Source organism: Penaeus vannamei, chromosome 15, assembly GCF_042767895.1.
Source record: "Penaeus vannamei isolate JL-2024 chromosome 15, ASM4276789v1, whole genome shotgun sequence".
Taxonomy (NCBI): Eukaryota; Metazoa; Arthropoda; class Malacostraca; order Decapoda; family Penaeidae; genus Penaeus; species Penaeus vannamei.
In genome coordinates this window covers 13,054,380-13,081,103 of record NC_091563.1, presented here as the reverse complement: position 1 = coordinate 13,081,103, position 26,724 = coordinate 13,054,380, and the positions used below count along the sequence as shown (strand labels likewise).

General features: G+C 34.9%; 1 protein-coding gene across 2 annotated transcripts; it reads left to right on the top strand.

The window, feature by feature from the left end:
• Positions 1 to 24,396: 24,396 nt before the first annotated feature.
• LOC138864194 (uncharacterized) lies at positions 24,397 to 26,388 on the top strand. 2 transcript variants are annotated; one of them, XM_070130444.1, is made up of 4 exons: positions 24,397 to 24,605; positions 25,048 to 25,107; positions 25,268 to 25,351; positions 25,760 to 26,388. In XM_070130444.1, exons 1-4 carry the CDS (start codon positions 24,575 to 24,577, stop codon positions 26,386 to 26,388), a joined length of 804 nt encoding a protein of 267 aa, XP_069986545.1. In that variant the 5' UTR covers positions 24,397 to 24,574. The 2 variants fall into 2 exon arrangements, with proteins under 2 accessions (XP_069986545.1, XP_069986544.1); XM_070130443.1 differs by having other exon boundaries at positions 25,048 to 25,128.
• Positions 26,389 to 26,724: the final 336 nt, after the last annotated feature.

Below are 26,724 nucleotides of genomic sequence, written 5' to 3'. Positions count from 1 at the left end.
CGACTGTCTTCGGAATGTGATTCTGAACACAACTGAGCAAAATGATCAGTTCAGTTTTCTCTGGGGTGGCCCGGCCTGTGTTAACTATTTCTAGTTAACTCAAATGTTTTCTTTGAACTGCATGCTTACCGCGGTGGCTGGATTGCAAGCAAGCGATCCAGCTGCCACGGAGAAAGCATGTTGCACACCCTTTTTACCAGCCCGGCGGCTGTGGTGGGTGGTCCCTGTCTCAGAAATTGTGTGTGTACACAATTCTGCAAGTAATGTAACAGGGTGGCGTTAGGCTCGCCGCAGTGTTTACATGACCTCCCAGACTCACTGTCAATAATTTGCCAAGCGCATTGGTAACCTAGTCTTAGTCTGAATAGTATGACTTCGGTACCTCTTTTTGTGTTTGGAGGAAGGGCCAGTGGCTCATAGCCTGAAGCATCTGAGTACCACTTGGCAGCGAGCGATTTTGTGATGTTTTCTCTGTGTGCTCCCCGGAGGACTGCATACGCTGCAGCTTTGGTACCTTGGCTCAGTCCCCTTCGGCTGGGTTTAACGATCATGGAGGATGGGGTCATACCCCTGCCCTTTTCGGCTAGTTTATCAGCAAGCTCGTTCCCTTGTATGCCTATGTGGCTTGGGACCCAGTTTATGATGATTCTTCTACCTTGACTAAGGATTCTTTGGGCTATGTATAGTACTGTTGTCAAGAGGTAGATGTTATCTGGGGGCATGCTATGCTGTAAACTGTCAATAGTTGCTCTTGAATCTGTGTGAATGACAACGTGCCCTCCCCTCAGGGACGCGTGTGTCAATGCTTCCATGATCGCAACCGTTTCAGCCTGAAGCGTTGAGGCATTGTCAGTGACCCTAATGGATGCTGTGGTATCCTTTGTTGCAAAGCCGGCGCCTGCAGTATGGTTTATTGGATCCACGGATCCGTCCGTGTAGTAAGTTATACTACCCGGCGGAGTTATTTGTTCAATGACTCTGTGCTTGTGCCTTTAGGCTAGGCATGGAATATTGATCTTTTCTCATTGTGAGATTTAGAATTGAGAATTCGATCATTTCGTTTGCCCACGGCGGGGGTTCTTTGTAATCAGGGTGGGGGGAGTCCATACCCTTGGCAAGCAATGAATCTTTTAGTTGAAAGCGTATCAAAACTCTGGCTGTATGTGTGAGCCAGGAATTGTCTGCAAACAACTGATAATCTTGTTGTAGGCGTCTGAGAACTCTTTGTCTTAAATAGGAGTTTGTGGGTGCCTGCAGGACCTTGGAAAGGGACTGTGCTGCCATTAGATCAATTCTAGTGTCCACGTACGGTAAATCAGTTTCCATGAGGAGGTTGATGACCTTTGTCCACTTAGGTGCACCTAGAATGATCCTGGCTGCTTCGTTTTGTATTGTTTCCAGTTTTTCTTTTAATGTTGTGCTGGAAGCAATGAGGGCGACAGATGCATAGTCAATAATAGGACGGACAGCATGTACATAGAATGATCTTAGTACTTTGTGTCCTGTTCCTATGTGTCTCCCTGTCATGACTTTCATGACTGACAGTCTTTCCTTGGTTCTGTCAAGCAGGTATTGGATCTCCTTTTTGAAAGTGAGTGTGTGTCCTATCCATACACCAAGGTATAGATAGTCCTTCACCCATTCCAGATCCATACCCTGTATGGTGAGTTTTTTGTTTCTGACATTGGTTCTCAGTGCCATTGCTTTGGATTTTGCTGCTGATATTTTTAGACCCGTCCTACAACACTCTTCAGACACCAGGTTCAGACAACGCTGAGCCCTAGTTAGGCAGTGGTTGCCAGAGGCTATGATTGCCAAGTCATCTGCATAAGAGATGATCTTGCATCCCTCTGGCAGGTGAATGTCGAGTATGCTGGACATGAGAGTATTAAACAGGGCTGGACTAAGAACCCCTCCCTGAGGAGTTCCATTTTTAAGTGGCATGTGCTGTGAGAGGTGGCCTTGAAATCTGACATTTGCTGATCTATTTTTAAAATAGTCAGCTATCCAGGCCAAGAGTCTGCCTTTGACTCCTTTGTGGATTAGGGTCTCTTGAATGGCAAGTGGACTTGCCAACTCAAAAGCCTTCTCCAGGTCAAGGAAGACAATCACGGCGGGCGAGGTGCAGATTGTGCTTAAGAGTGTGGAAATGCTATGAGCAGTGCTCTTACCCCTTGTGAACCCATGCAGGTGTTCATGGGGGGGACCCGTTTTCCATCGGAGCCTGTTGAGTACCATCTTCTCAGCTGTTTTGCCCAGGCAGCTGAGAAGAGAGATGGGGCGGTACTTGCCAGGCTCCTTTGGCTTTGGGATGGGAACTATTGTGGCTTGTTTCCAGCTCTGGGGCACCGTGGCTGTTTGCCAGGATTTGTTGATAACCTGCAAGAATGCAAGTTCTCCTGCAAGGCCTAGATGCGAAATGATGGGGTGAGAGATCCCATCAGATCCCGGTGCTGACCCAGAACTGGATTTGTATGATTTTCTTAGTTCCCTAAGAGAGAACAAGGCATCTGCTTCATCAGCTTCGAGTGCCTTGTCTCTTATGAGAGCAAGTCTTTCTGGATTTAAGTTTTATTGTTTTTCTCTCATCATTGGAGGCAGATTGTTGGTGCTGGTTCTGGCAGAGAACTCAAGCACCAATCTGTTAGCCTCTGATTGTGGGTCATGATGAGTGCATTTCGGGGCTTGGCGGCTTGTCGCTTGCCTGACCCGTTTCCACAACTCTGTAAGGCTGGTCTGGTACCCAAAAGACTGGCGCCATTCCAGCCATTTTTCCTGCCTTACTCTGTTGGCAGTTTCCTTGGCATCCACAACAGCTTCCCTCAGCAGGGCCAGATTGTCGGGAGATCTTTGCCGTCGGAAGTTTTTTCTACACATATTAACCCTGTGGTTGACCTCTTTGATCTCGTCATTATAGTACCAGGCGTCTTTGTGAGTTCTGGACCATGGACGAGTTTTGGGAATGGTTTGTGAGGCTGCCTGGTTTATGGCCTGGATTAGCCTTGCCTCTAGCACATCCACATCTTCATTATTGTTATTGGGTTCATTGTCTTTCAGACATCGAGCCAAGCCTTCTTGGAAGGCAAACCAGTTGGCCTTGTCAGTTTTCCATTTAGGAATGTGATGTGGTCTTTGGGCTGGACCTGCATCCATTAGTGTGGTGACTATGCCGTAGTGATCACTAGTAACTGCATCATCAACACACCATCGAATTCTCTCTACCATTGTTGCAGTGGCAAAGGTGAGGTCTAGGACCCCTCCCTTCACATGCGTTGGTTCTTTGGTGTTGAGAAGAGCGATCTCAGGGAATGTCTCAAGCACTTCTGCTATGTGAATGCCTGCCGCGTTCGGCCTTTTGCGGGGATTCAGCATGGCCATGTGTGCATTGAAGTCTCCCCCTATGATCACTCGGTCTTGTGCTGCAGTAGCACAGACCTGGTTTAGATCTAAGCTCTCACACAGTGGTTTGCTATAAATATTGTATATTTTTATAGAGCCCCCAGGTAGCTGAATCTCAACAGCAAGAGATTCAACACCATCTCCACAGTGCGGCGGATTGGCTATTAAGGAGCAAGGGATAGCTTCTTTTACCAGGGTCATCAGTCCTCTAGCACCATCCAGGTTTGGAGTGGTGAAGGCATGATATCCTGAGAAGCACACGGATCCCATTGTTAGTGTCTCCTGGAGCATGACGACGTCAATGCTCCTTGCTCGCACAATGGAATGGAAAAAGGAGTTCTTGCTTTTATAGCTACAGATATTCCACTGCAGTATGCTTAGATTGTGTGCCATGATGGTTACTCAGTGTCACTTGCTTCATCTTCCGATGCCCCAGTGCTGGTGGCATCAGATAGATACAGATCCTTATTGATTGAGGATTGTACAACTTCCTCTAAGTCAGACACTCCGGTTAAGGCCTTACCAGGGGGTGTAGGGCCTAGGTTGGAAGTGTCACCTTGGGTCGGAGGACGAGACTTTGGCTGTACAGACTCGGCCTGCTGCACAGTTTCAGCCTGTCCTGACAGACTAGCTGGGGTTTTATGTGATGTTTCTTTTGAAGCTAGCCTGTCATCCGAGGATTTGGGGAGGGGAGCGCTGCTCGTTATCGGTTTGGAGGCTTCTAGCTTCCTTCCCTTCAGAGCCGCCACAGTTTGGGTCATAGCCGTCATGGCGACCTGCACTGCTTTCTCCGCCTCCTCACTGGTCCTCCCCAAGGCTGTTGCTACTGCAGAAACTACAGCACTCAACAGGAGAGTCATATCTTTCTCGTCAAAGAAAAGATTATCATCTACTGGGGGGACCATTGCTGTGGACTTTGAACCTTTTTCCCTTTGGTTCTTTTTTGTGGTTTTGCCACTAGCAAGCTCGGGGAATTCCTCTCTGTTAGAGGTATCCAATTTTCTCTGTGGGGGCGACTCCTTCCTCTTAGGAGGTCGGGGAGTCTTCTCCTTTTTATTTTGTTTTTTGTTTTGACCCCAGACATAGGTACCTGGGGGCGCAGGGACAAAGTCAGGACGTTTTTTGGCTAACTCCTGCTTTTTAATCACTGCCTGTTTCCTGACAGAGCAAGCCAGACTCCAGGCATGATGTTTTTTGGCACAGTTTGGACACTTGGCTATTGTGTCCTGGCCATCTGTGTGTGCCTTAATACACACTTCCGTTTCGTGTGCCTCGCTGCATACACCACATTTGGCTTTGGCCTTGCAGTTGGCCTGGTGATGCCCAAATTTTTGGCACGTGAAACACCTCAGTTCAGTTCAGTTAGATTTGCGAAGTCATGCTTCGCCCGGGCCTTTTTCCTCAAGGGCTCTGGCACATATGTCCTGAGCTTGTATGAGCCCCAGTTACCCAGATCAAGGGTGGTGATTGGGGCTCCCTTGAGGATAACAAGGACTTGCCTGGTTGGAGACTTCCCTTTGGTCATGCGGGAAGCCTCCACCACTTGTGGTAGAGACGTGATCACCTCCACGTCGAACCCTAGTGGAAAGCCAAGTAGCACCATCTTGGATTTTTTCTCTTGAGAGGTCAGTGGTGAGATACACACCTTCCTCCCATCTTTAAGCACCTTGATTTCCTGCAGGAAGTTCATGGTGGCTTTGTCTTTGGGGGCAATGATCATGCCCTCATCTCTGGAGATTCGGATTGATAATCTCACATTTCTTTCCTTCTCCAATGCCCTTACCAGATGGTATGCATTGTCGAAGTCTTCAGGTTTTTTTGGTACCTTAAACCGCGTTAGTCGACTTGGGGTGTGTTCTGCCTCTTCATCAGAGTCAGTCTCCACCCTTCGTCGCTTCACGCCTCCCCTTTGCAGGGGTTTAAGGCCCTTGGAAGTGGGGGCAGCTGTTTTGGCTGGTACAGCTGGAGCCCCTTCTTGACTGAGGGAGTTCTGAGGGGAGTTCAGGCTTCCCTCAGTCTGGTGTGCAAGGACAGACTTTGTGGTTGGTGTTTCTGTCTTGTCCTTGCTCGGTTCAGCAGGCCGGACACGTTCGGCCTGCTTTTGGGTTTTCTTTCGCCCCCCTGCAGCCTTGAAAGGCTCCAGGGTGACTGCCATGGTCGGATTCATTTTGTGGTCATTAGAGAGTTGGAAAATGATTTGTCCCCTTTCAGGGGTTATCTTTATACTTCCTCTCTGGGTGAGGTCTGAAGAAGGGCCTCACAAAAAGCTCTGATCCCTACACTCGACCCTTCAGTACCACAGGACAGGAGATCCCCCTGGGTGGGCTGAACTTGGAGTTTTGGTGTGGTAAACGCTCTGCACCCCAATCCTGCTACAAGGGGGGTGTGATCACGTCACCGCAGCCCAGGCGAATGTTGGAAATCAACGTTTCCCGCAGGCCCAGGCTGCACCAGGAAATCAGAAAGAGAGGGCAAGAGTAAGACACCGAAAAGACGCCCTTGGTGCGTGGCCACAAACTGTGTCCAGGACCAGAGGGTCCAGACCTGGTTTGAAACCTCGCTCTCCAAGGGAGCGGTAGTGGGGCACTTACTACAAGAGAAGGCCTGGCCAATTGTCGCGGCGAACCACGAGAAATTGGTGGAGCTCTCTGTGTAGTTTGTTGTCAAATAATATCGTAATCAAGCTCAAGTCTGGAGGCTTTAGCTCTGGAGAATCACGCCAAGTGAGTGACAATAATGCCTCGCCAATTGGGTAATCTCTCCCTGCACACCACAAGAGAGAGGGCCTGTAAGGTGTGTACACCACCTGTACAATGATATTGTCTCGGCCATAAATACTCGTTAGTCACGGGCATTCGGGAAGGTTCCTCATGAATACGGGTGTGGGAATAAGGATAATTATTCAATCTAAAAAAACTTATGTCACAAAGTATTTTAGTCATGAATATACGGTAATATATATGGGATTATACACACACACACACACACACACACACACACACACACACACACACACACATATATATATATATATATATATATATATATATATATATATATATATATACATATGTATGTTACATACAATATATATATTATGTATATATAATATAATATATATATGATATATATATTATATAATATATATGATAATGTATACATACGATAACATATATATATATATATATATATATATATATATATATATATATATATATATATATGATTCTATATATATAAATATATATATGATATTTATATATGAAACATTCATATGTGCATATATGTGATATATATATATGTGTATATGATATGTATAAGTATATATGATATGTATATGTATATGTATATATATATATATATATATATATATATATATATATATATATATATATATATATATATATATATATATATATACGCACATGTATATAGGTGTGTGTGTGATATACATGTGTATATGTGATATATACATATGTGTATGTGATATGTATATATATATACACACATGTGTATATATGTGTGATGTATACATGTGTGTGTGTGATATATACGTGTATATATGTGATATATGCACATGTGTATATATGTGATATATGCACATGTGTATATATGTGATATATGCACATGTGTATATATGTGATATATGCACATGTGCATATATGTGATATATGCACATGTGTATATATGTGATATATGCACATGCGTATATATGTGTTATATGCACATGTGTATATATGTGATATATGCACATGTGTATATATGTGATATATGCACATGTGTGTATATGTGATATATGCACATGTGTATATATGTGTTATATGCACATGTGTATATATGTGATATATGCACATGTGTATATATGTGATATATACACATGTGTATATATGTGATATATGCACATGTGCATATATGTGATATATACACATGTGTATATATGTGATATATGCACATGCGTATATATGTGATATATGCACATGTGTATATATGTGATATATGCACATGTGTATATATGTGATACATGCACATGTGTATATATGTGATACATGCACATGCGTATATATGTGATATGTGCACATGTGTATATATGTGAAATGTGCACATGTGTATATATGTGATATATGCACATGTGTATATATGTGATATATGCACATGTGTATATATGTGATATATGTACATATGTATATATGTGATATATGCACATGTGTATATATGTGATACATGCACATGTGTATTTATGTGATATATGCACATGTGTATATATGCGATATATGCACATGTGTATATATGTGATATATGCACATGTGTATATATGTGATATATGTACATATGTATATATGTGACATATGCACATGTGTATATATGTGATATATGCACATGTGTATATATGTGATATATGCACATGTGTATATATGTGATATATGTACATGTGTATATATGTGATATATGCACATGTGTATATATGTGATATATGCACATGTGTATATATGTGATATATGCACATGTGTATATATGTGATATATGCACATGTGTATATATGTGATATATGCACATGTGTATATATGCGATATATGCACATGTGTATATATGTGATATATGCACATGCGTATATATGTGATATATGTACATATGTATATATGTGATATATGCACATGTGTATATATGTGATTTATGCACATGTGTATATATGCGATATATGCACATGTGTATATATGAGATATATGCACATGTGTATATATGTGATACATGCACATGTGTATATATGTGATATATGCACATGTGTATATATGTGATATATGCACGTTATATATATATACATTATATATATACAGATACATGTGTATATACATATGTATATATATGTGCACATGTGTATATATGTGTTATATGCACATGTGTATATATGTGATATATGCACATGTGTATATATGTGATATATGCACATGTGTATATATGTGATATATGCACATGTGTATATATGTGATATATGCACATGTGTATATATGTGATATATGCACATTATATATATACATTATATATACACATACATGTGTATATACATATGTATATATATGTGCATATACATGTGTATATACACATGTATATACATGTGTATATACATGTGTATATACATGTGTAAAAACATGTGTATATACATGTGTAAAAACATGTGTATATACATTTATGTCTATATACATATATGTGTGTTATTCCATGAACGGTAAACCTGGAAACATGCTCATGGTCCCTGAGGTGACCTGCAAATGCTGGCTATTGGTTCTTGTTTCAAGGGAATTAAAGAAAAATTGTACTCATGCATATCTTGGAAAAAAACATTTTCATAAACAAAGGTCAATGGATTTATATGGATTTGGAAATAAAAATAATAAATGCAATAAAATCGTGCAAAGGAAACGGATCAAGAACCACGTACACAAACGGACACAACCAAAAACAGATGTTCATTTCCATATGTGATTAGTGTTTTGACGAGATTAGTTACTGTGAGATTAACGAGGTATAATAACGATTTTGTTGAGCAGAAACCAGCCACTATCAAGTTTATATAAATATTAGCAATATACTAAACAAGACTACCCGACAGTCATTGTTATTAGCGGGATAGGTCATATATTAACTCCATAACTTTAAAACAAGTGTGATGTTACCTGTACTATTGTTATTTGCGTTTAATCTACTCCGTATGAAACGACGTATCTTGCTGTTAAGAGCGTACTTTTCATTCTAACTATCGTCTCCATCACCTGGACAACACCACGTGTCTTCCTGAGCTATAATCAAGTATCATGATTTTTTATTGGTTGACATATTTGGAGAAGGATCTCGCGAAGAAGAGGCAGTTATCTATATACTAATTTCTTCATAAATAATACTATAAAGTAACCTATACACATTATATACAAGTAAATAACCACATGTGAAAAATCACGCGTAGTAAAACGGGTCAGGAGCCACGTAAACCGGAGCTTCGTCAACGGGCAGCATGGAAATGGGCGCCTTCGGGATGGGGGCTGTTGGAATGGGAGCCACGTAAATGGGAGCCAGATGGACGGGCGCGCCTTGAGGGGGAATGTTCCTCACTGAAACGTCCATGTTGTTATCTCGACTGTTTTCACGAACTGCTGTAGATGGGAAATTTAAGTCGAATGGGCGATTTTTGGCTATTAATGCACGTTAACTATGGGGATTCGGGAAGGGTTCCGCATGCTTTGATGGAAAAGAGAGGAGACTGAGGTTGTAGGAATAAGGAAACAGTTTTGTTTAGCTCATTAAAGGACAGTATTCTTGAGTCAATAATGTGATTCTCGCAAAAAAATATGTATATACCCAGGTATATGATATATACATATATATACACACACATCTATACACATACATACACACGTGTGTGTCTGTGTATTTATATTTACGGTGTGTGGGAATAACTTATGAAGGGAAAGACATTTATCGACAATCAGTCTCTATATTTAGATACGGTGGAACTGAATACTAAAAAGATTATTTGCATAAACATCATCTGAGAAAAGCACGGACGCCCACAACCAGCTGATCAGAAGCTAGTTATTTGGAGTTGCATGTCTCATATGGACAGGAAAAATGTTTTTAACAAATAGCATAATTTGTGTTCAATCGTTTAGAATCAAAATACGATTACGTATCTTTAAACTCTCAAATGCTGTATACTCTTAACATGAACTAATTTAGAGAAACAGGCTATATAGCAATTTTGTATCTAAAAATCAACCATAGGCATTTGGGACCATTTACAGATGCAGGAGGAGGAGGCAGACGGGTTATTGCGAACGAAGGAATGAGGGACATCTCTTGTTTCGTTTTTTGTAGGAGAAAAAACATCCCCTTTCCCACGCGCTGGGTTTCATAACAATTATTGTTGTCATTATTACATTATTGTTGTTATTGCTAATGCTATTGCTATTGCTATTGCTATTACTATTGTTATTGTCATTATTATTATTATTATTATTATTATTATTATTATTATTATTATTATTATTATTATTATCTTTGTTGTTATCATCATCATTATTATCATTATCATCCATCCATTATCCATATTACCCCTATTATTATTATTATTGTTATCATCATTGTTGTTATTATTGTAAAGATCATTATTATCATCATAATCATAATCCTTATTAACCAAATTATTATTGTTATTATTTTTATCATTATTGTTATTTTTATTATCATTATTGTTATTTATATTATCATTATTGTATTTCTATTATCATTATTGTATTTTTATCATCATTATTGTACTTTTTAATTATCATTATCATTGTTATCATTATTATTATTATCATCATCATTGTTATTGTTATTATTGTTATTTTCATAATCGTCATCCTTATTATCATTATCATTGTTATCATTATCATTAATATCATTACTGTTGTAATCATTAATATTGTAATAATCATTGTTGTAATCATTATCATTGTTATCGTTACTATAATTTTTGTTATCATTATCATTATCATTATTATTATTGTTGTTGTTATTATTATCATCATCATCATCATCATCATCATCATTATTATTGTCATAAATATTAGTATTGTTATTATTATAATTGTTATCATTATTAATGTTATTACTATCATTGCTACCATTATTAATGTTATTACTATCATTGTTACCATTATCATTGTCATCATTACTACCATTACTGTTAACATTATCAATATCATTATTGCATTATCATTATGATCATTATTATTATTGCTTATACAACATCGTTGATATTGTTATTAACATTATTGTTGATAAATGCCATTAATATCATTACTGGTAGTAATTGTCATTATTATCATTATCATCGTTATCATTATTTTAAGTTTCGTTAACATTATCGTCATTTTCAGTATCACTGTCATCATTTTCATTATAATTTGTATTATAATTTCATCATAACTATTATCATTTTCATTATCATTATTATAATTTTCATTATCATTATCATAATTTTCATTATCATTATTATTATCACTGTTATCATTATCATTATTATTATCATTGTTATCATTATCATCATTATTATCAGTATTATTATCAATATTATTATTATTTTTATCAATATTATTATTGTTTTTATCAATATTATCATCATTAATATTATCATTACCATTATCATTGTGATTATTGTGATGATCATTATCTTTGTTATTGTTTTCATGACTATCTTCATTGTTATCATCATAATTTTTTTTATCATTGACATTATTATTAGTAATATTTCATTATTACTGCCGTAATTATCATTATTTTTATTATTATCATCAGTTATATTATTGTTGTTATTATTATCATCATTATTATTATCATTATTATTGTTATCATTTTTATCATTATCATTATCTTGATTTTTGTTATTATTATTATCAATATTTTTATTATCATTACTATTATTATCATGATTATTACTATCATGATTATCATCGTCATAACCATCATCATTGTTATTATTATTATTATTATTATTATTATTATTATTATTACTCTTATTACCATTATTGTTATTATCAACATTATTGTTATTGTTATTATTGCTATTATTATTTTTGTTATGTTTCATCATTGTTACTATCATTATTGTTATTATTATTGTTGTTATTATTATTTTTGTTATTATCCTTACTAACATTATTATTATTGTTATCATCATCATCACTATCAATTTAATTGTTATTTCATTATTATTTTCATTATCACTTTTATTATCAATTTGCTTATTATTGCCGTCATTATGATTATTTTCATTATTGCTATTTTTATCATCATTATCATTATCATCATCATTGTTCTATATCAATAATATAATTATTATCATAATCATCAACACCCTTATTATCATCAGCATTAACATCAATATTATTTTTATCATTAATATCATTATTATCACAGTCGATACTATCATTATCATAAACATTGATAGTATTATTATCATTATAAATAATATTATTGGCATTGTTATTGTTATTGGCATTGTTATTGTTATTGTTATTATTATTGTTATTGGCATTGTTATTGTTATTGTTATTATTATTATTGTTATTATTTTTATCATTATTGTTATTATTTTTATCATTATTATTATTACTATTATCATTATTATTATTATTATTATTACTATCATTATTATTATCATTATTACTATTATTATTATTATTATTATGGCGATAAAGATTTGATGATTGTCATTATCAGTGTTATGATTTTTCATTATTCTCACAATTACACCTAGATTCTTGATTTCTGTATTCGCAAACCGTCTGTTTCTTCTTCTTTTTTCTCTCTGAAAGACTATTTTTGATTCTGTTAAGTACTGCCACTGTAGAAGGAGATTAGGGAAAGTTTTTTCAGTACCTCTCTAATTAATTTCAAGTATTAATATTTCTGGCATACATCTGTTTAAATTTTATTTTTAGTAAAGATAGTATGTACAAAAAAAAAAAAAAAAAAAAAAAATACTGCATTACTCGAGTTTTTGTATCTTGGGAGAAATTTCTGTTGATGCAAAGAAACTCCGTTTTCTTTTACTTATTCTAAGGTAAACTTAGGAATACATTTTCCTCAGAAAATAAACATTTCATCTTTCGATCATTTCCAAACGAAGTGGACTTGCTTATGGTGAAAGCTGTCACTGCTCAACATCATATTGATGTAAGGCACCCACTTCCATGCTGCCCGTTGACGAAGCTCCTGTTTCGTGGCTCCTGACCCGTTTTACTACGCGTGATTTTTCACATGTTATTTACTTGTATATAGTGTGTATAGGTTATTAATGTTTCATAGTGTATTATTTATAAATAAATGATTATATAGAAACCTGCCTTTCTTCACGAGATCCTTCTCCAAATATGTCAAGGAGACGGTACTTTGAAGAAGACAAAGTATGTGTAACTTAATCGGCTGTTCATTGATCTTGTTTAACATATATATATATATATATATATATATATATATATATATATATATATATATATATATATTACAAACAGTCTGTATAATAATTCTCTGTCATGTCTCGTTAATCTTACAGAAATAAATCTCGTCAAAACACTAATCAGATATGGAAGTGAGCATCTGCATTTCAGGAAGGGAGAAGTGCTGTAAGTTTTAAGTGCGTAATTTGTCATGGTTCCTCCATTTAGCAGTAGTTGGCGTGGCGCATATTTCTATATGCATTTAACTGTTGAAGCTGATTTCGGTTACTCTTTACGAATGTTTTTTTTTTCTTTTTTTTTTCTTTTTTAATTTTTAGTCTGTATATAAATCCATTGATCTTTGTTTCGGAAAATGTCATTTCCAAGATACGCATTTTCTTTGCAGTCTCATGAATATGCGGTGTATAATTTTAGGGTATCGTTTAATTCTTTATTTAACTTGAAACAAGACTCAGTAGTCAGCTAAAATGCTTTTTAAAGATTCCGGCTCAAGGAGCACGGGCGTGGAAAACAGACACACACGCATATATATATATATATATATATATATATATATATATATATATATATATATATATATATATATATATATATACATTTCATACGCAGTAGATAACGATGGTGTAACATCACACCTGTTTTAAGGTTTTTACTGTATCGATTTTGATGCTGGCTGCTGGTATATATATATATCATACATACAGTATCATATATCATAAGAACATATCATAATTATATTTTTATCGTATACCATAATATATCATAAGAATATCATATTATCATCATATTTACACCCTATCATACATCATGATATTATATATCAATATCATACATCATAATCATATATTATATCATTATCATATATTACATATATATATTATACATGTATGTATACATGTTTATATTATCATATATTTTTATGACTAAAGTATACAAACTTTACCAGTGGCATGTTTTTTTTTCTTTTTTTTTCTTGGTTTGAACATTATTTATCCTTATTCCCACACCCGCAGTCTAGCCTCCGTTCCACCAGACCATGAAGAACCTTCCCGAATGCCCGTGACTATCGAGTATTTATGGCCGAAGCAATATCATTTGGCTCAGTTGTGTTCAGAATCACCTTCCGAAGACAGTCGAGTAAACAACATGGACGTTTCATGAGAAACAGTCCCCCTCAAGGCGCGCCCGTCCATCTGGCTCCCATTTACGTGGCTCCCATTCCAACAGCCCCCATCCCGAAGGCGCCCATTTCCATGCTGCCCGTTGACGAAGCTCCTGTTTACGTGGCTCCTGACCTGTTTTACTGCGCGTGATTTTTCATATGTTATTTACTTGTATATAGTGTGTATAAGTTATTTTATAGTATTATTTATGAAGAAATGAGTTTATAGAAACCTGTCTTTTCTTCGTGAGATCCTTCTCCAAATATGTTAGCCAATAAAACATCATGATACTTGATTATAGCTCAGGAAAACACGTGGTTTTGTCCAGGTGATGGAGACGATAGTTAGAAAGCAAAGTACGCTCATAACAGCAAGATACGTCGTTTCATACAGAGTAGATAAAACGCTAATAACAATGATTGTCGGGTAGTCTTGTTTCGTATACTGTCAATAATTATACAGACTTAATAGGGGCTGGTTTCTGCTCAACAAAATCGTTGTCATTATGCCTCGTTAATCTCATAGAAACTAATCTTGTCAAAACACGAATCACGTATGGAAATGAACATCTGTTTTTGGTCGTGTCCGTTAGTGTACGTGGTTCTTGATCCGTCTCCTTTGCACGATTTTATTGCATTTATTATTCTTATTAATTTCCACATCCATGTAAATCCATTGACCTTTGCTTATGGAAATGTTATTTTCAAGATATGCATGAGTACAATTTTACTTTATTTTAAAATTCCTTTGAAACAAGAACTATTGACACGCATTTGCAGGTTCCACTTCAGGGAGCATGGGCATGTTTCACATGTATATACAAATGTATACACACATGTATACACACATGTATATATATATGTATATACATATGTATACACACATGTATATACACATGTATATACACATGTATATACATATGTATACACACATGTATATACACATGTATATACACATGTATATACAAATGTATACACACATGTATATATATGTATATACATATGTATACACACATGTATATACACATGTATATACATATGTATACACACATGTATATACACATGTATATACATATGTATACACACATGTATATACACATGTATACACACATGTATATACACATGTATATACATATGTATACACACATGTATATACACATGTATATACATATGTATACACACACGTATATACACATGTATATACATATGTATACACACATGTATATACACATGTATATACATATATATACACACATGTATATACACATGTATATACATATGTATACACACATGTATATACACATGTATACACACATGTATATACACATGTATATACATATGTATACACACATGTATATACACATGTATATACATATGTATACACACATGTATATACACATGTATATACATATGTATACACACATGTATACACACATGTATATACACATGTATATACATATGTACACACACACTAATATATATATGTATATATATACACATGTATATACATATGTATACACATGTATATACACATGTATATACATATGTATACACACATGTATATACACATGTATATACATATGTATACACACATGTATACACACATGTATATACACATGTATATACATATGTACACACACACTAATATATATATGTATATATATACACATGTATATACATATGTATACACACACATATATATATATAAATATATGTATATACACATGTACATACATATGTATATACACATGTATATATATACACACACATGTATATACATATGTATATACACATGTATATATATATATGTATATACATATGTATACACACATGTATATATATATGTATACACACATGTATATATATGTATACACACATGTATATATATGTATACACACATGTATATATATGTATACACACATGTATATATATGTATACACACATGTATATATATGTATACACACATGTATATATATGTATACACACATGTATATATATGTATACACACATGTATATATATGTATACACACATGTATATATATGTATACACACATGTATATATATGTATACACACATGTATATATATGTATACACACATGTATATATATGTATACACACATGTATATATATGTATACACACATGTATATATATGTATACACACATGTATATATATGTATACACACATGTATATATATGTATACACACATGTATATATATATGTATACACACATGTATATATATGTATACACACATGTATATATATGTATACACACATGTATATATATGTATACACACATGTATATACATATGTATACACATATGTATATATGTATATATATACACATGTATATACATATGTATACACACATGTATATATATATAAGTATATACACATGTATATACACTTGTATATACATATGTATACACACATGTATAATACATATATATACACACATATATGTATACATATGTACATACACATGTATACACATGCATTTATACATGAATTCATATACACATATGTATATATGTAAATAGACATTTCCATATATATGCATATGTATGGGTATATACATATACCCATACATAAACGTACATTTACATTATATACATAATCATATATATCATATATGTAATCATATATATGTATATATATATATGTAATCATATATATATTACATATATGATATACATATATGCATATATATAATCACATATACATTATCATACATTCATGACTAAAGTACTCTGTGACTTTTTTTTTGTTTTAGAATATTTATCCCTATTCCCACATCAGCAGTCATGGGGAATCTTCCCGAATGCCCGTGACTAACGAGTATTTATGGCCGAGACAATATCATTTTGCTCAGTTGTGTTCAGAATCACCTTCCGAAGACAGTCGAGTAAACAACATGGACGTTTCAGTGAGAAACAGTCCCCCTCAAGGCGCGCCCGTCCATCTGGCTCCCATTTACGTGGCTCCCATTCCAACAGCCCCCATCCCGAAGGCGCCCATTTCCATGCTGCCCGTTGACGAAGCTCCTGTTTACGTGGCTCCCGACCCGTTTTACTACGCGTGATTTTTCACATGTTATTTACTTGTATATAGTATGTATAGGTTACTTTATATTCCATAGTGTATTATTTATGAAGAAATGATTATATAGAAACCTGCCTTTTCCTTCGCAATATCCTTCTCCAAAAAGAACATCATGATACTTGATTATAGCTTGGGAAGATACGCGGTTTTGTCCAAGCGATGGACGTTAGAAAGGAAAGTACGTGTAACTGAACACAAGGTAACGATTGTGTGGGTAATATTACACCTGTTTTGAGGTTTTAGATATAGTAATGCATAACTTTTCTTGCTAATAACACTGACAAAACATACTCGATATATTCTGTTTTTCAACTGTCCAGTGATCTTTAGCATAATATCCTTACAGCCTTTTAGTGGCTGGTTTCTGTTTAACAAATTTTCTGTCATTATGTTTAGTTAGTCTTACAGAAATTTATTTCGTCAAAACACTAATCAAATATGGAAATGAATACCTGTATTTGGGAAAGGGAGACGTGAAGTGTCCCCCGGCAGTATCCCTTCCACTGATTTACATGTTTAGCAGTAATCTGCGTGACTCCCATTCCTACTTTATACAGTAGGGGCTGATTTAAGTGCTGCCCATTGGTGAACGTGGCTCCTGATCCTTTGCGCAATTTAATTTTTCTTTGTATATAAATTCACTGCCCTTTGCATAAGAAAATGTCATTTCCTAGATACGCATTTTCTTGTCGTCTCAAATATGCGGTGCGTACAATTACCTTTACACAATCGTGGAATTGTTTAGTTCACTTGAAGCGGGACCCAATAGCTAGCTAATGCTTTGTTCAGGCGGGTTCCAGCTTAGGGAGCTCCGTTCACGGAAAGACGCACACATACACATATCTGTATGTTTATACACCTTTATATATGTGTATGTATGTATACATATATACACATATGTACACACATATTTATATATGCATATGTATATTATGTGTATATAATATATGCATGTCATATATATATATATATATATATATATATGTGTGTGTGTGTGTGTGTGTGTGTGTGTGTGTGTGTGTGTGTGTGTGTGTGTGTGTGTGCGTGTGTGTGTGTTTATATAAACATCTATTCATATACCTACATATATGTAAATAGAAGAATCCGTCATTTATATTTTGTATATATATACACATATATCATGAATATTTTATATATATAGACACACGTGTATAATATATACATACACATATATATATGCGTCTCATATATAAATATACATATATGTATATTCATATATATAGAATCATATATATATATGCTATCATATGTATACATTAGCATATATATGTATATATACACATATATTCACACACATATATGTATATGACAAAAGCACACAAAATCTAACTGTGACAAAATATCGTTTTTTTTCCTTAGACTGAACATCAATCCCTATTCCCACACCCGCAGTCTTGCCTCCGTTCCACCAGACCATGAGGAACCTTTCCGAATGCCCGTGACTAACGAGTATTTATGGCTGAGACAATATCATTTTTGCTCAGTTGTGTTCAGAATCACCTTCCGAAGACAGTCGAGTAAACATGGACGTTTCAAGGCGCGCCCGTCCATCTGGCTCCCATTTACGTGGCTCCCATTCCAACAGCCCCCATCCCGAAGGCGCCCATTTCCATGCTGCCCGTTGACGAAGCTCCTGTTTACGTGGCTCCTGACCCATTTTACTACGCGTGATTTTTCACGTGTTATTTACTTGTTGTATATAGTGTGTATAGGTTACTTTATATTCCATAGTGTATTATTTATGAAGAAATGATTATATAGAAACCTGCCTTTCCTTCACGAGATCCTTTTCCAATAAGATCATGATTATTGATTATAGCTTGGGAAGATACGCGGCATTGTCCAGGCGGTGGAAACGATAGAAAGGAAAGTACGTGTAACTGAAAACGTTCTTATCGGCAAGGTATGCCATTTCATACGGAGTAGATAGAACGCATGATAACGATGGTGTGGGTAATATCACACCTGTCTTAAGGTTTTAGATAAAGTAGTGTATACCTTTTCTTGCTAATAACACTGACAGAACATACTCGATATATTCAATTTTTTCAGCTGTCCAGTGATCTTTATTATACTGCTATCATAAACGACTTTTTAATGGCTGGTTTCTATTTAACAAACTCTCTGTCATTAAGCCTCGCTATTCTTACAGAAATTTATTTCATCAAAACACTAATCAGATGTGGAAATAAACACTTGTATTTGGAAAAGGGAGACGTGAGGCGTATTTACATATTTAGCAGTAATCTGCGTGGCTCCCATTCCTACTTTATACTGAAGGGGCTGATTTCAATACTACCCATTGGTGTACGTGGCTCCTGATCCACTTCTTTAGCGCGATTTAATTTTATTTTTTTCTATGTATATAAATTCACTGACCCTTGAATATGAAAAAAAATTCCAAGGTACGCATTTTCTTGTAGTCTCAAATATACGGTGTGTACAATTTTACTTAACGCAATCGTGGAATTATTTAGTTCACTTGAAGCAAAACCCAATAGCCAGCTAATGCTTTGTTCAGGCAGGTTCCAGCTTAGGGGCATTTTTCCGGGGCTTCCGTTCACGTAAAGACGCACACATACACATATTTGTATATATTTACACATGTACATATATATACACACATGTTTATATCTATGTATACATACATACACATGTGTACACACACATATAGTTATATTTATATATACATATCTATATTATGTGTATATAATATATGCATATATATATTTATATATATGATATCTCTATATATGTAAATATGAAAAATACGTTATTTATATTTTGTGTATATATATACATATATATCATGAATATTTGTGTCTTATATAAATATACATATATAGGTATATATATATTATATATAATATATATATGTGATCATATGCATACACTATTATATATATGTATATATACATATATATACACATATATATGTTTATGACAAAAGCACACAAAATCTAATTGACATAATATCGTTTTTTCCTTAGAATGAACATCAATCCCTATTCCCACACCCGCAGTCTTGCCTCCGTTCCACCAGACTATGAGGAACCTTCCCGAATACCCGTGACTAACGAGTATTTATGGCCAAGGCAATATCATTTTGCTCAGTTGTGTTCAGAATCACCTTCCGAAGACAGGCGAATAAACAACATGGACGTTTCAGTGAGAAACATTCCCCCTCAAGGCGCGCCCGTCCATCTGGCTCCCATTTACGTGGCTCCCATTCCAACAGCCCCCATCCCGAAGGCGCCCATTTCCATGCTGCCCGTTGACGAAGCTCCTGTTTACGTGGCTCCTGACCTGTTTTACTACGCGTGATTTTCACATGTTGTTATTTACTTGTATATAATGTGTATAGGTTATTTTATAGTATTATTTATGAAGAAATGAGTATATAGAAACCTGCCTTTCCTTCGCGAGATCCTTATCCAAATATGTCAGCCAATAAAACATCATGATACTTTATAATAGCTCAGGAAGACACGTGGTTTTGTCCAGGTGATGGAGACGATAGTTAGAAAGCAAAGTACGCTCATAACAGCAAGATACGTCGTTTCATACGAAGTAGATAAAACGAAAGTAACAATAGTACAGGTAACATCACACTTGTTTTAAAGTTATGGAGATAAGGTATGCCTTATCCTGTTAATAACAATTACTGTCGGGTAGTCTTGTTTCGTATACTGTCAATAATTATACAGACTTGATAGTGGCTGGTTTCTGCTCAACAAAATCGTTGTCATTATGCCTCGTTAATCTCACAGAAACATCTCGTCAAAACACTAATCACGTATGGAAATGAACATCTGTTTTGGTTGTATCCGTTTGTGTACATGGTTCTTGATCCGTTTCCTTTGCACGATTTCATTACATTTATTATTCTTATTTCCAAATCCATATAAATCCATTGACCTTTGCTTATGGAAATGTTATTTCCAAGATATGCATGAGTACAATTTTACTTTATTTTAAAATTCCTTTGATACAAGAACTAATAGCCAGCTATTGACACGCATTTGCAGGTTCCACTTCAGGGAGCATGGGCATGTTTCACATGTATATACATATATATATATATATATATATATATATATATATATATATATATATATATATATATTTATTTATATATATATATACGTATATACACATGTATACACACATGTATATATATGTATATATATATGTATATATATGTATACACACATGTATATACACATGTATATACATATGTATACACACATGTATATACACATGTATATACATATGTACACACACTCACACACACTTATATATATATACATATATATATACATGTATATACATATGTATACACACACACACACACACAGACACACACACACACACACACACACACACACACACACACACACACACACACACATATATATATATATAAATATATGTATATACACATGTATATATATGCACACACATGTATATACATATGTATATACACATGTATATATATGTATATACATATGTATACACACATGTATATACATATGTATACACACATGTATATATATGTATACACACATGTATATATATGTATACACACATGTATATATATGTATACACACGTATATATATACACTTGTATATACATATGTATACACACATGTATATACATATATATATATACATGTATATATGTATATTTATATACACATGTATATACATATGTATACACACATGTATATACATATGTATACACACATGTATATATATGTATATACACATGTATATACACTTGTATATACATATGTATACACACATGTGTATACATATATATGTATATACACATGTATATACACTTGTATATACATATATATACACACATGTGTATACATATATATGTATGTGTATACATACACATGTTTACACATGTATTTATACATACATTCATATACACATATGTATATATGTAAATAGACATATTTCCATATATATACATATGTATGGGTATATACATATACCCATACATATACACATACATAAACGTACATTTACATTATATACATAATCATATATATCATATATGTAATCATATGTGTAATCATATATGTAATCATATATGTAATCATATATGTAATCATATGTGTAATCATATATGTAATCATATATGTAATCATATATGTAATCATATATGTATATATATATGTAATCATATATATACATATGTAACCATATATATATATATATATATATATATATATATGTAATCATATATATACATATGTAATCATATATATATTACATGATATATGATATACATATATGCATATATATAATCACATATACATTATCATACATTCATGACTAAAGTACTCTGTGACTTTTTTTTGTTTTAGAATATTTATTCCTATTCCCACATCAGCAGTCATGGGGAATCTTCTCGAATGCCCGTGACTATCGAGTATTTATGGCCAAGACAATATCATTTTGCTCAGTTGTGTTCAGAATCACCTTCCGAAGACAGTCGAGTAAACAACATGGACGTTTCAGTGAGAAACAGTCCCCCTCAAGGCGCGCCCGTCCATCTGGCTCCCATTTACGTGGCTCCCATTCCAACAGCCCCCATCCCGAAGGCGCCCATTTCCATGCTGCCCGTTGACGAAGCTCCTGTTTACGTGGCTCCCGACCCGTTTTACTACGCGTGATTTTTCACATGTTATTTACTTGTATATAGTGTGTATAGGTTACTTTATATTCCATAGTATATTATTTATGAAGAAATGATTATATAGAAACCTGCCTTTTCCTTCGCAATATCCTTCTCCAAAAAGAACATCATGATACTTGATTATAGCTTGGGAAGATACGCGGTTTTGTCCAAGCGATGGACGTTAGAAAGGAAAGTACGTGTAACTGAACACAAGGTAACGATTGTGTGGGTAATATTACACCTGTTTTAAGGTTTTAGATATAGTAATGCATAACTTTTCTTGCTAATAACACTGACAAAACATACTCGATATATTCTGTTTTTCAACTGTCCAGTGATCTTTAGCATAATATCCTTACAGCCTTTTAGTGGCTGGTTTCTGTTTAACAAATTTTCTGTCATTATGTTTAGTTAGTCTTACAGAAATTTATTTCGTCAAAACACTAATCAAATATGGAAATGAACACCTGTATTTGGGAAAGGGAGACGTGAAGTGTCCCCCGGCAGTATCCCTTCCACTGATTTACATGTTTAGCAGTAATCTGCGTGACTCCCATTCCTACTTTATACAGTAGGGGCTGATTTAAGTGCTGCCCATTGGTGAACGTGGCTCCTGATCCTTTGCGCAATTTAATTTTTCTATGTATATAAATTCACTGCCCTTTGCATAAGAAAATGTCATTTCCTAGATACGCATTTTCTTGTCGTCTCAAATATGCGGTGAGTACAATTTACTTTCCGCAATCGTGGAATTGTTTAGTTCACTTGAAGCGGGACCCAATAGCTAGCTAATGCTTTGTTCAGGCGGGTTCCAGCTTAGGGAGCACGGGCATGTTTCCAGGGCTTCCGTTCACGGAAAGACGCACACATACACATATCTGTATGTTTATACACCTTTATATATGTGTATGTATGTATACATATATACACATATGTACACACACATATTTATATATGCATATGTATATTATGTGTATATAATATATGCGTGTCATATATATATATATATATATATATATATATATATATCCCATTGAGACCGGTAGCCATCCTGATTACGCAACTTCTCTAGCGATTTTTGAACTTTACGCGCGAGGAAGAGGACTTTGCCGCTCGTCATAGTGACGTCAGTGATTGCGTCTTGCTTTCTGATTGGTTTAAAAACCTCTCAGAAGCCAACACAGCTGGCAAGAGGACAACAAATATGCCGCGGAAACTGAGATCCACAAGCTCTGGTAAATATTCCTTTTTTTCTTCGTACAGTTTGTGTAGAAGTTTAACATGCTTATTTTATTGAACTTTAAACCTTAGTCCATCATTGTAAGTGCTTGACGTGTTTAAATAATGGTGTAAAATTAGCAAAAACAAGCAAAATAAAAGTGTATCATCTAAGTGCTCTCGGGACTTTTCCGACTGAAATTTCGTCTACTTTTTGGATTTTTGTTAAATACTTTGATATTTGTTGCTTATTGACGGAAATTCCAATGCTGATATAATAATGAAAGTCTTGGGGCATTTTCCCGAAAGTTTTGTCAAAATTTGTTATTTATTAATGGGAAAAAATAGATGTTGAATGTGACCTACGGTTACACCGATCATCCTTGTGATACTTAGGTCTTACAGGAATGTGTGAAAGGGGTAACTATAACATTTAATAAAAAATTATTACTTTTGCAGGTGACAAACCATCAGTTGTCAGGAAGCATGATGACCCCACAAGTACATCTCAAGAGGCTGGTGAGTCAACCTCCTCACCTGGTGGGATATCATGCATGTTCTATTGTTTTAAATACCTGCAATAAATTTGTGATACTATTAATTTTATGTGATGGTAACCTTATTTGACGAACTTAACTAACTAGTGATGCAAATTATCTTAAATACAATTTTTTTGTAGGTGGTGCACCATCATCAAGAAGCTACAGTAGTGAACCAGGCCCATCTACATCTCGACAAACTGATGCTGCACGTTTAAGAAGAGGTGGGGCATTGCATTTTATAATGTATCAGTGTGAGAATATTTCTGTCATTCTGATTAATGCTGGCATTTTCCAATAATTTTCAAGACAAAACATGGCAATGTTACAACTTCATCTTAATCAGCTTAGGTAGAACAGAGCCATCACGTTTGTCTCATAGCATCTCCCATACAGGAGATGGCAAATCACAATGTATAAGTACTTCATTGCAATATTTTTGAGGTTTTCAGCCTGATACTGTTGCAGTCTTACTTCATAGATTTATGTATATTAGTACATCAATATCATAGAAACAGTGAATCAGAGTTGTCAGCTAGTACGATGAGAATGATATTATTTGTTTTTTGTTGTATGAAATACGTAATACTGAGGTTTCAGACCTTATTTCCAATGAGAAACATTATTCACAGGCTGTCAGACTAGGTCTTTCCTGGATCTCCTTGATGAAAGTGACTTCAGTGAGAGTGATGATGACTGGCTACCCGAGGCAGTGATGTCATCTGGGAGACTAATTGGAGTTGAAGAAGCTGTCACTTCTTCAGACTCGGATTCTGAAGAAGATCTCCAGGAGATATCTGTATCTTCAACTGCTGGGGAGCCAAGAAGATTGTTTTACCTACGAAATAAATCTTTCGTAGACCATGCTCCTCAGAATGCAACAGAAAATTTAGGAGCTTGTAACTTACTGAAACCAATTGAGTATTTCCTATCTTATGTCAGTGAGGATTTTTTGGGAGATATTGCAATGTATACAAATATGAAATCAATTGAAACTACAGGTGCATGTATTAACACAAACAGCAAAGAAATTGCCACTTTCATAGGAATGACATTTGCTATGTCAATCATAAAGATGCCAAGAATTAGAATGTATTGGCAGTCAAAAACTAGGATCCCTTGGATAGCTGACAAAATGGCAAGAGACAGATTTTTCCGTCTCAGACATTCCTTAAAGGTTATTAATGATAACACTCTATTGGAAGACAACAAAAAAAGTGACAGGTTATGGAAAGTAAGACCTTTGTTGGAAGCAGTATGAACTCGTTGCAGCGAGTTGCCAAGGCCATCGAAGGTCAGTATTGATGAAAGCATGATTCCTTTTCGAGGTAGAATCGGTATCAGGCAACATGTCCCTGGCAAACCTTTCCCAGACGGGTTAAAAATGTTTGTACTAGCTTCTCCAAGTGGAATGGTACTCGATTTTGAAATTTTTCAAACTAAAGAAGCATTGCTATCCATTGTTGAAAAGCTGAATGTTAAACCTGACAGAACCCTCACAACTGGTGAAGCAGCAGTATTAAGGTTTGTGCGCAGTGTGGATGCTGGCACAAGTATCTTTTTTGATAGATATTTTACAAGCTCAAACTTGTTGTGT